Here is an 11,880-nt window from a genome sequence, read left to right on the forward strand (position 1 = left end):
GCAATTATGTGATAATATACACACAAGCTCACACACGCACCAATTAAGCAGTACAATACAAAGCAGAACCAGCAAAGGATCGGATCACAAAACAAAACCACAGCAAAATATATCCTCTGCCAGCTTCACTGACAAAACGCACATGATTAAGGAAGTGATCTTTAGTAAGTTTTCAAACTAAGACTGGACTTTGGAAAAGGTGACCCCACCCCACTTTGGAAGAAGAGAGAGAGAGAGAGAGAGAGAGAGATGGAGAATGGCCGTTTTGAGTAAGTGTTGAACGTCACCGCCATGTTCCTCTCAATCCCAGTCAGAAACTTGGAGGAGGGGTTTCTGGCAAACACAACTTTGGTAAGAGTCAGTTCATTGAAATAGAAAATTTATGAAGAATTCAGCTTTTCCTACCTTCAAATCCTCCTAGTCATTATCCTACTGCAATAATTCTTGCTAAGAACGCCCATGTTGTTGGTAATGGGTTACTCCTACAACAAGTTTTTGCTTTTTAGGAGAAATTGAACAAAGTTCTTTAAAAAAAAAAAAATTATTATTGATGATAAAGTATTTTAACTTTTTGCATGCCCTGTTAAAGTAATGTTTGCGATAGGAACTTTTCTATTTTGCTTTTAAACCTGAGTTTAATATAGGATCAAGAAAAAATTCTCACTACCAGAAAAAAGAGTACTTGGGGCATTTAATATTCACCTCTAAAAGCACTACTTGTAGATGCAGATACCTTGCAAAACCGCCCCTAATGAGGAGGAGGGGCGGAAAGAGAATACACTCGTCTCTATTTAGAGCAACTCCACTCATTTGCCCTTTGCCATGGCAATGGGGGAACTAGGGCAGCTACTATTCACATGAATAGTAGCTGTCCTTGCAAAAAGCAATGTGCGGTTCCACCCATTGCCATGGCAAAGGGCAAATACTATTCATTTTTTAGTTTTTTTTTCACAAATTTGTTTATCTAAACAATTAATTTGGATAATATGTTCGAATAAGATTTTTGAGTTCATACGTGTCAATATTTATTATAAAACTCATATCTCAATCGAATAAATTTTTTGGATAAGATGATAAATAAAAAAACAATTTAAAAGTGAATAAAATGTTGAGTAAAAAGTGAATAATAGTAGAAGTAGAAGAAAACGTATGAGGATTTAGTGTTGAAAGTTTAGAGTATTGGTAGGTATTTATAGAAAAAAATTCCTAAATTTTTTGGTATTTTTTTATATAAAATTTTTGATTTTTTTTATAATTTTATAGCAAAAAAAAGCCCAAATAATAGTAGAAGTAGAAGAAAATGTATGAGCATTTAGTGTTGAAAGTGAAGAGTATTTGTAGGTATTTATAGAAAAAAATTCTAGAATTTTTTGGTATTTTTTTCATAATTTTATAGCAAAAAAAAGCCCAACCGTTGATTGGAGGAGAGCAAAGCGATCGGAGCGCCCAGATGACGACACATGTCTTCTAGCTGTTGGTGGAGCGCAGGGCTGACGTTAGCGCACGCTAACGTCATCCCGGGCTCGAACTCTGGCTAGAGCTGCCTTCGGGCCAGCCCGTCTTCATGGGTCCCACTCCCAACTCGGGCTCATCGCTGGAATTGGGGTTTTTTTTTCTCCCCCTAGACAGAGGCTGGACTCCTCGCTGGAGTTGCTCTTAGGGGTAGAAAATCTCAAAGATCCGCCCTTACTATTTGTGTTGCCACGTTGGCAGATTACATTAAAGATCTTTATTACAGGCGCAAACATCCGCCCCTAATACTTTCAATTATTAATTATTAAAAAAACACACAAAACACAAAATTCAAAATCTCCCTAAATCCAAATTATTCTTCTTCCCCTCTTTTCTCTTCTATACAAAGTTCGAATTTCGAACCCACATCCATTCAACTCGAACACAGCTTTACAGAAGAAATCTCGAAGCGTTTCTTCTTATTTTACTGCAGCACACGAAGCATTTCAACGATTCCTCTTTTCTGGATCAGCCACTGTTAATTAACAGTATATCAACAATTAATAGATTAACATTAACGAAAGTTTTAAACAAAAAAAGAAGAGTCGTATAATTTGTATGAACAAACCTTGAGGAAAAATCAATCAAATGATTAAAATGATCCAAGAAATTATTCACCATTCCACTTCAAATTCTTCAAAACCTGTGGAATGTACCTGCAAAAATGAAAACTTGGAAACGAATAAAAAAAAACATGGATTAAAGATTACAAATTGAGTTTTTCTTTTCTCTATTGCAAACCTTTCTTGTCCTCTGCTTTCTCGGATACACCGAGTGAATATTGCAAGGGAGAAAGAACAAGAAGAAATGGGAAAGAAAAGACGACGAAGAAGGAAGAAAAGAAGAGAGAACAATTTCAGAGCTAGACAAGAGCAAAAATGAAGGAACAAAGAGAAGAACTAAGAAAGAATGAAAATGAAAGAAAAAAAAATGAGATGAAAGGGTTGTGCGGCGCTGGAAGAAGAGGAAGAGAGAAATAGGGGAAGTGGGTGCGTTGGTGTTGGAGAATTAGGGTTTCGATTAATCACTCTTTTTTTATTTACTGAAATAAGCCCCTGAAGAGATGGAGCCGTTTTGAGAAAGTGCTGAACGCCAGCGATTTTGACAGACTTGTGGTGACCACCGCCATGCTTGGAAGGCTCCTCCATCTCTTCTCCATTTTCAGAAACTTAATTAGCCAAAGTATGTATGTATGTATGCTTCTTAATTATCACTTATCATATCCAGTTTGAAGTGCAAAATATACCTTTTTATTTTTTATTGGATGGACTATGGACATGGCAAAGAGAGAGAGAAGCGGAGGGGACGGGACGCGTTTTAGATACGACAAGGGGAGACAAAGGGATCCCAATTCAAGTTCAAGTACACTGCAGAAATTTTTTTTAAGAAAAGAGACATAGGGGAGACAGAAAGAAGCGACGCGTGGGGCGCTTTTTTTTTTGGTCATAACCGCTTGGGGGGTTGTTTGTTTGGGCAACAATCATGCTCTTAAGTCCTTAGTTAAATTTTAGGAGTCCTTTCTCTCATTTCTCAAGTAACAATTGCTTATATTTACGGAGAGGCTAATGTGCTAGCTGATTATTTAGCAAAAATAGGGCATAATTATAATAACTCTTGTACATGATTCAGTAACTTTCCTATGGATGCGGTTAAGATCCCTATCTAATTTGTAATGTACTTTTGTTTTCATACTGAAGTTCCTCATCACCTCTTTTGGACCATGTTTAGATTGAAGTTCTCTTCATCACCTCTCAGAATTAATTAGGGTCCTGCCACAAGTTGCAAAATACTTTTAAGATCCTTAACCCTAATTAGGCCTTCTATAATATAAATAGCTACATTACCTAATCGATCTCTAGTTGTTTTTGAATAAATATAAATGTAAGTCCGTTTTGCTTACATCACATATTTGATTTACCATTGCGGACTTATGCTTCCTAATTGGGGCTGTTGGGCCCCACCTATGCAAAATCATTTGGACTATCTATTGTACACATGGTCTAAAATATCGATGGTATCAGAAATATCGATAGTCCAAAAACACAGAAATTTTAATGGAAATATCGTTACATTATCAATATCAATAAAAAGTGAATAAAGGCTACGAAAATTGTAAGAAAAACTTGAAAATTTGTATTGAAACTTTGGAGGATGTTTATTTAGTCAATTATCTATTAGTTTATCACAAAAAATTGGAAGGAAATGGATTGCATGATGGGTTTAACTGATTTAAGTTGATTATATAGCAAGTTGACAAATATTGTGAGTGTAGAAAATATGTAGTAAGATGAAAGAAGATTAAACACACCATAATCATTTATATATAACGATTTACTACAATATTTTACCCTTTATACATTGTATGATAAGATACATAAGTGACTTAGTACCACATAGAGTTCCCTTTTCCATATTATCACAAAAACATAAGCAACATCATGGTTAAGGCATTGGAGGTGTGAAATGGCAAGGGTTCAAATACCTTTGCATGTGTGCTTTATGTTTTTTTTTTCCTTTTTTCATTACATCGATATTTTCGATATTATAGCGATATTTTGACAAAATATTGTTAAAGTGTGAGCGAAATTATCGACATCGATATTTTCCGATAATGTCGTCGATATTATTGATATTTATACGATATGTGTATAGATATGTTCCAAAATATCTGTGACTCGAAAAAACGATAATATCATCGATATTATCGATATTTTAGACTATGGTTGTACATATGTGATCTTGTGTAATGAATTTTTGCTCAGAGAAAATGACTAAGCCAGTGGCAGAGCCACTCTTAGACTGGAGTGGCAGCCCTTTCAGTGCCCCCTCCCCCTTTCCAAAATTTTTTTTTTATCTCTCCTCTATTATATTATATATAACATATAAAATTTGTAATAAACCACTTATAATTTAAAGTTCCCTCTAAAACAAATTAGACATGACTAAATTAGAAATATTTAGCTCTAAACATGTACTTATTGAATACTTATGTATTTTCTACTTCGACCCCTTTAATTTTACAATTCTAGCTCCGCCCTTGACTCAGCTCTCACAAAACGAAGAGTGATGTCTCTCTACATATGCATCTCACCAATATTATCAACTCATCTCAACATAAGCAGCTAGCTACGTCCGTTCGGAGCTCGACAGCTTTAATTTGGTGCTCAAACTTTGTAGAGGCCCCAGAGAGATGAATCGATTTGAAAAAGAGTTGACACCGTCTGATGTCAATCAAAGATTAGCAGTGACGAAGGGCATGCTTGAATTCCTGCCCCAAATAGATCCAGAGCATGATGTCCCAATCAGAGTCTTAGACGAAACGGGTAAGGTCTATGTGTTCTATTTATCTGGTAGACAGGGCAGGGCCAAAAAACCAGTTTTCCAGGCAAAACAATGGAGAGTCTTTGTCAAGGAGAGAGGCATTGCTGCTGGCGATGTCATGTATTTCTGGCAGGAGGATAATGCATTTTATCAGACACAGTACAAAATTGCACTGCTCAAACCGCTTTTTCCCTAGCCAGCCACGTACCCAGATCTTCAAGAATATTACAGCTAACCTATTTTCAATGAATTATGGTTAGTTATTCTTGCAATTTACTCTGGCTTTGTCCAGTTTGCTCGTTAGAGAGTGCCTAACTATGTTAGATAAATAGATATGGGTACTGCTCTACCCTATCTTGGCCTTTGTTTGTATTGGTTTTGTTGTTTTTGTATCCTTGTTGTGTATGCTTTGTTCCCTGATTGGTGCATATATGGAAAGTTTTTGCATATTGCTCCTGTAGGGATTGTATCTTTTCTACTTCTGGTGATGACAATTTGACAAATAGTAATGTTGTATTTTAATTACATCGTTCTACTTCATTTAAAAAGTTTACATACAGTAGCTTGTAGCTTAGGTGATCAAAAATATTTATTTCTTAATCTCAAATGATCAAGAATATTTTTCTCTGAATCTCAAGTGATGAATAATATTTATCCCAGACAATGAAATTGTCTTAATAGAGTCAAAGTCATGGACTGGTATCCCTAGTCCAAGTAACTATAACTATTTCCAGAAAAGCACAAGAAACTTCCAACTATACAACACACAGCGTGTGCCGTCTCCCATTACTAAACAAGTCTCTCTCCATTCTCTTCTCTCTCAAGCAGTTGCTGCTGAAGAACCAAAATCCCAGAAAAAAAGAAGAAGAAAGAAAGTGCGAGAAAATGTGCTCTTCAGAAGGTGATTGCAGGCCTCTGGGCTTTCTGCTCGGCCTTCCTTTTGGTTTCCTCTCCCTCATCCTCTCCATCGTCGGCATCGTTATCTGGATCGTCGGATTGTTGCTGACTTGCATATGTCCGTGCTGTTTGTGCGTGACGGTTGTCGTGGAGTTGGCTCTGGAATTGGTCAAAGCCCCAATTCATGTGATGGAGTGGTTCACTTCTCAAATCCCCTGCTAATCTCATCTCATTCAGAGTGTTCAAATTATTATTATTTTTAATTTAATTTTTTTTAATTTTAGTTTAGTTTTATAACTGAGTTTGGTGTTTTATATTCATAAATAAATAATAAATAAAAAACTAAAACTATTGCCAAGATTTTTTTTTTCCCTCTTACCTTTAATTTTGATTTGAATTCAACCTGGAAACAACTGGAATTTTTTTTTTTTTGGTGAAACAACTGGATTTGCTAAAGCAAAATACAATGATCCCGATGTGTGATGTACATACGCATAGAGATTTGGGCTACCTAGCTAAGAATAGGAGATGACTTCAAAGCCAGAATGTTCCTTGAAAGACTACATATATATATCATGCACGTGTGGCCCTCTAGTAGAAGAATAAAGAGAATCTCGTTACCTTGGTTTATGTAGCCATACCTATAGAGGGTTGTTAAAATACTTATGCCAATACTTATATCATGCACGTCTGCCCCTCTAAATTTAACTTGCTGCTATTTTGAGAGAAAATATAAAGGCCTATAATTTCTAACATTTTAGGGATATTTTTTTTCCTTCTGATGAGTAAAAGGGGAAGATTCAAATTTAGTACTTCTTCCGAAAACCTAATTTTAAAAGTGTACTTCGGTTCATTAATTGTAAATTGTAATATCAACCATTGAAACAATGAGAAATAAATTATGGAAGAATCATAAAAGTAATAAACAATGATAAACAAATTAGAGAAGAAAATATAGTGGGCTTTACTTTAGATGTGGGGATGGGCTAAATTTATAATTTTGGGAAGATGGATGAGCTAAATTTTTGTATTGTGACTCGCGGGAAATGAACTCACTTTGCATGGGAACAGTCAAAACTTAAAGTTAAACATGGCGCTCTTGTTATTTGGTTCGGATTGGGGTATCTGCGTGCCGGCGCTTGCGACAAAGATATTCAACTTACCAAGAAAAACCTCATAAAATATTTGCGCAAAAATCTATACACTTCGTACTAGGGGTGGGCATTTCATCTGAATTATCCGCGTACCGACCGTATCGTATCGATGGTTTGGTTTGGTTTGGTTAAATAATTATTTTTTAATTTTAATTATTTCGATTCGATTCATACCGAGATGTTTGGTTTGGTTAATGGAAACAATATTCCTAACCCCGACGGAACCCGTACCGATCCGATATTTATATTTATTCTATTATTTAAATACAAAACAAAAAACCAAAGATAAATACAATCAGCATTTTCTATTACTCCTTTATCAGTGTTGTATGACTTCTTTATCACCATTGTATCACTGCATTATCACCATTTTATCACTTATTTATCAGCCTAAACTTTCCAACCATTGATCCAAATTTTATGTTCTTTATATGGTTGGATTCAGCATGAAAAATAAAGAACCCTAAGCAAAACAAATTCAAAATCATTTACATAAATGTAGAGAATTCAGTAAAAATAACACCCAAATGTTCAAACAACAAACACAAGTGGCTCCCAATATATCTTGAGTATATATTGAATGATATAGTGACTAAGTTATTTGACTTTGTACTTGGATGAATTAGACTATTGGATTTTTATATTTGACAAGGATGATTTGGTGTATTTATTCAAGAACTTATGTTATGTGAAAGTATTATAAATTGTATTTTATTAGTATATTTTTATTACGGTATTACCGGCGAACAAATCAAATATTAGGTTAATCGATCCGAAGTATACCGAAGTCTTTGGTTTGGTTAATGGAAGAGAAAATGGTCTATCGAAGTCTTTGGTTTGATTAACGGAAGAGCCTTCTACCGTTCCGAACCGATTCGTGCCTAGGCCTACTTCGTGCATTAATTATTAGCCCATATATCTTTGTAGTGTCCAAGGTAAACCAATGGCAACGATGACCAGATTATACTGAAAAGCCTAGTCAACATTTTCAATTATAATATTCGTATTATATATATGTAAATATTTTTATACATGTATTTTTCTATACAACATACATATTATACATGAATATATGTATTTTTCACGTTTAATATATGTATTGTTTTATAAAATTTAATAATACAGGCAAAATTCACATATTATATATATTTTCACATATTATTAAATAAAAATAATATATATTGCAAATTTTAATTAAAATAAATTAAACTAAACTATTCATTTTTATTTTTACATACGTATTTTATTTATTCTTTTTATGTTCTATATTTTACTAACTATATTTTCATATTCATATGATAATTGGATAAAACTTAATGATTAATTGAATTAATTAATGTGTAGATTTGTGGAATGATTCTTTAAAAGAAAATTATCTACGGATAATCATTCTCCGTCTAATCCGGGAAGTTCAAGTGCAAGACTAATTGAAGTAGATGAGATATTGTTTGCATTGAGAGGGATGTTTTTGCTTGTATTAATAACGAAACTATAATGCAATGTTTTTAAAAGATAAAAACTCGGCGTGGACAATTTTAACTTATCGTATTGATTTCGTTATGAATTATGAATGGAAGTACTATCATTCTATATTTTAGTATTATTTTCTTTGTATAATTGTTTTGGAATTTTTATAATGTGATCCTTTGTCCATAGACTCCTAGATCTGCCACTGCTCAAAAGCCTTTTTAAAAAATAAAAATAAAAACTTGCAGAGGAACTAATCTTATCCCACCAAAGTGCTTAAAGGCTAAATACATAAAAATAAGCCTCAGTTATCCAGTATAACAAAGGCTTTTATTTTATTTTATTCTAAGCAACTCTAAAATAGAATTACAGGGACAAGAGCAAGTTACATCGAAAAAATGAAACTTAGCAACTAAGGCTTATTTTAATTTTATTCTCATGTCATGCTACGCAACTCTAAAATAAAATTATCGGGACAAGAGCAAGCTTGAGGGTTAGAGTTAGTAGAAATCAGCTAGACTAGGCTAGCTTGGATTATAGCTAAATATCCATCCAAGATAGTATGCAATCAAGAGAAAGTATTGATGTTGTCTCTTAAGTTGAAGGATGAGTGGGTGGGGATAACTTTAAGGCATCAATTTTTTATGAATAATTCATCCATCCAAGTGCGAAGACAATATCCATGTTCTTCTTTGATTTCACACGAAATCTGGTCATTTCTAAGCTAACCTAGTCTAGTCCTCCACACGTGGCCTAGCCTATACTTTTTCAATCAAGTTCTCAACCCAAAAGATCTCAAGATAGAAAGCCACCAATCGAGATGATTTAGATAAATGTTTTTTTTCGTTACATTGTGAGGGAAAAAACCCTTAGGGTTTCTAACCTGAGTGTCAAGCAGGGGAGAAGGGGGAGACCACCACTGTGGTACCTGCTGGTTTCCAATGTTAAAAAGGGTAGCAATTTGATCTCCCATCTCCTCACTAATCAAAAAATTAAAAAATTAAAAAAATAATAAATAAATAAAAGCCTCATCAATGCAGCAACTACGAATAAATAGGCTATGAAGAAGAAGATTTTGTAAATGGGCAGAAACGGTAACCTGAATCGTATGTATTTGTTAGTTATTAGAGTTATTGAGTTTGGGGATTGATGGACAATTGTATGTTTGGAATTACTAAGTTTCACTTTGATGCACTTAGACTAAGTTTCAGTTTCACTTTGATGCACTTAAGTCGAAGAAAGAGAGAGAGAGAGAGAGTGAAGCCGACATGCAACCACTAATGCACAGGGACTTTGATGCACTTAAGTCCAAGAGAGAAGAGAGAAGAGAGAGAGCCCGTTGTTTCCGCGCATGTATGGATGGATAACAGTTTTAGGGACAAGTAAAAGGAGGTGGATTCTATCAGCGAAAGGAAAAATAATCATTACGGGAAAGGCCAAGAGAAAATCAAATGTAAGGAAACAGCAAAAGGAAATTAAATGATTGCCGATACTGAAGGGGTGACAGCAAAAATCAAACGCCACTCTTGGCCTCTCCCTTTTATTGCGAACTTGGACACTTCGAGATGATATGTTTGAATCATTACGGAGTCTTGGAATCTTCAATTGTCGTCATTAATTTGCTCTTTTTGATGCAGATTAATTAATAAATAAATTAGTTAACGCATTCATTCAAATGAAGGATTGAGGCCATTTTTTCAACAAATATTTTGGACCTCCAACCAATTAGAAAGAGGGACATGAGTCCAGGAAAATCTTGTTTTATCAGATCCTTATGAAAGATTTAAAAACTGTTTCCTTTGTTTAAAAAGATTCTGATCAATTTAGTTTTTTTTTTTTTTTTTTGGGATAGAAAACAATCGGATTGTATTCAAATGGAATGAAGGAATTACATAGCAGAGGCATGTCCCAAGTGGCCTCATTAAAACCTTTCCGGGGAAAACCTTAAGGCCCCGTTTGGTTCATGGGAAAGGAGAGTTGGGATGGGAAATCCTTTCCCATGTTTGGTAAGTCCAGACATAGGAAATCGTTGCCTGGCCCATAGGAAAGTAGAGGGGAAAGTGAAGTCATCCTCCCAACTTGGGTTTTGTTTTCCCTCCTCATGGAAAAGTTTGGGGAAATACCAACATTAAATACACATTTTTCATGACCATTTTGTCCCCATTAACAATTTAGAATTACAATATATCATTAAATGCATTCCTCTAAAGCAATGAAACATCAGAAGATAAGTAGCTAAGTGAACATTTTGTAGTTTGGTGCTGAATTCATTTGTAAAGAGGGGAGTGATAATATTGATGGAGCTTGCACACGGTGTGTAGAAAGTGATCACGGCGACCGATGTTGGGAGACTTGTAGTGACCAGAAAAATTTCAAGGTATTTAAGATAGGGCCGCCCACGCTGCTCTCGAAGGCCAGAGAGAACATAGGGGGAAGGAGAGGGGGAGAGAGAACAGTGGGAGAAGATGGCAGAGGAGGAGACGGAAGGGGAGGGCTGGCTGTACAAAAATTTACACGTGGCTATATTTGAATGGAAGATGTATTTAGGGTTACTACAGTAGTATTGTATAATGGGAGAAGAAAGGGTGCAGATACATTGAATTTAGACAACCTTGGGTGCCAAGAAATGAAGGTGGGTAGGATTTTGGGTTGTGGGTAAGAGAGAGGCGTGTGATATGATGGTGTGGTTCAGGGAAGGGGCATTTGGGTCGGTGAGAGAGAGAAGTGGCGATGGCTAGCGAGTGATGGGATGGGGGTAATGGGATTTAGGGTTTCATATTATTATTTTTAATCTTTTGTTTTTGTATTCCCCTGCAACTGGTGATGAAATCCGCACAAAAAGCGAAGGCATGAGACTAAGTTTCAGTTTGCACTTTGACGTATTAGTTCATTAAGCTCTTAGAGTCAAAACCAGCAAAATGAACAAACAAGCACTTTGAACATTCAAGATTTCTTTCACATGTAATAGTGAATGAAGATATTAATAGTAACAATAATACCAAAATAGTGAATGGTAATTAGCTTCAGATCCATTTTGAGGTGTGGCCTTTTTATTTATTGGTTGATGATGTAAACATTTGTTTCGATCTTTTGGAAAAAGAAAAAAGCACAACCTGAATGAGAATGAGAATGAGAAGGAGAAGAGAAAGGTGAATCATTAAATTAAGTTTCTGCTTCACCGAAAGGACAAACCTCCAAAGGGCTGAAAGATTGGTAATAAAAAGAGCTCAATTACCAAACCGAAAGGACAATCCTCTGGTCTGGTAAAATCTTTCTATCTCCTGCATTTGGCATAATGCTACACAAATCCTCAACATGAAGACAATCGCATAAAACTTGATAGTAAATGCCTTAAATTGTCATTTTTTCTCTTCCTGTCTCGCTTGGTCTTCCAGTCAGGGGCGGACGCACCAAGGGATGAAAGGGGTCAATTGACCCCATGGCAGCCCTGAGTTTGGCTTGGAGGTCCGTGGTTTATCTTAGCAGTTTGGGCAAAACGACGTCGCTTTGCGGCGTTGTGAGACACGTA

The 11,880-nt window shown here is 35.3% G+C and overlaps 1 protein-coding gene across 1 annotated transcript; it reads left to right on the forward strand.

Moving 5' to 3' along the window:
* Positions 1 to 5,458: 5,458 nt before the first annotated feature.
* Positions 5,459 to 6,090, forward strand: LOC148916251 (signaling peptide TAXIMIN 1). Its single transcript, XM_089054642.1, has one exon. It carries the CDS (start codon positions 5,719 to 5,721, stop codon positions 5,950 to 5,952), a length of 234 nt encoding a protein of 77 aa, XP_088910768.1. The 5' UTR covers positions 5,459 to 5,718; the 3' UTR covers positions 5,953 to 6,090.
* The last annotated feature ends 5,790 nt before the right edge of the window (positions 6,091 to 11,880 follow it).

This window comes from Prunus mume, linkage group LG6, assembly GCF_029339155.1.
Source record: "Prunus mume cultivar Tortuosa linkage group LG6, ASM2933915v1, whole genome shotgun sequence".
Lineage (NCBI taxonomy): Eukaryota > Viridiplantae > Streptophyta > Magnoliopsida > Rosales > Rosaceae > Prunus > Prunus mume.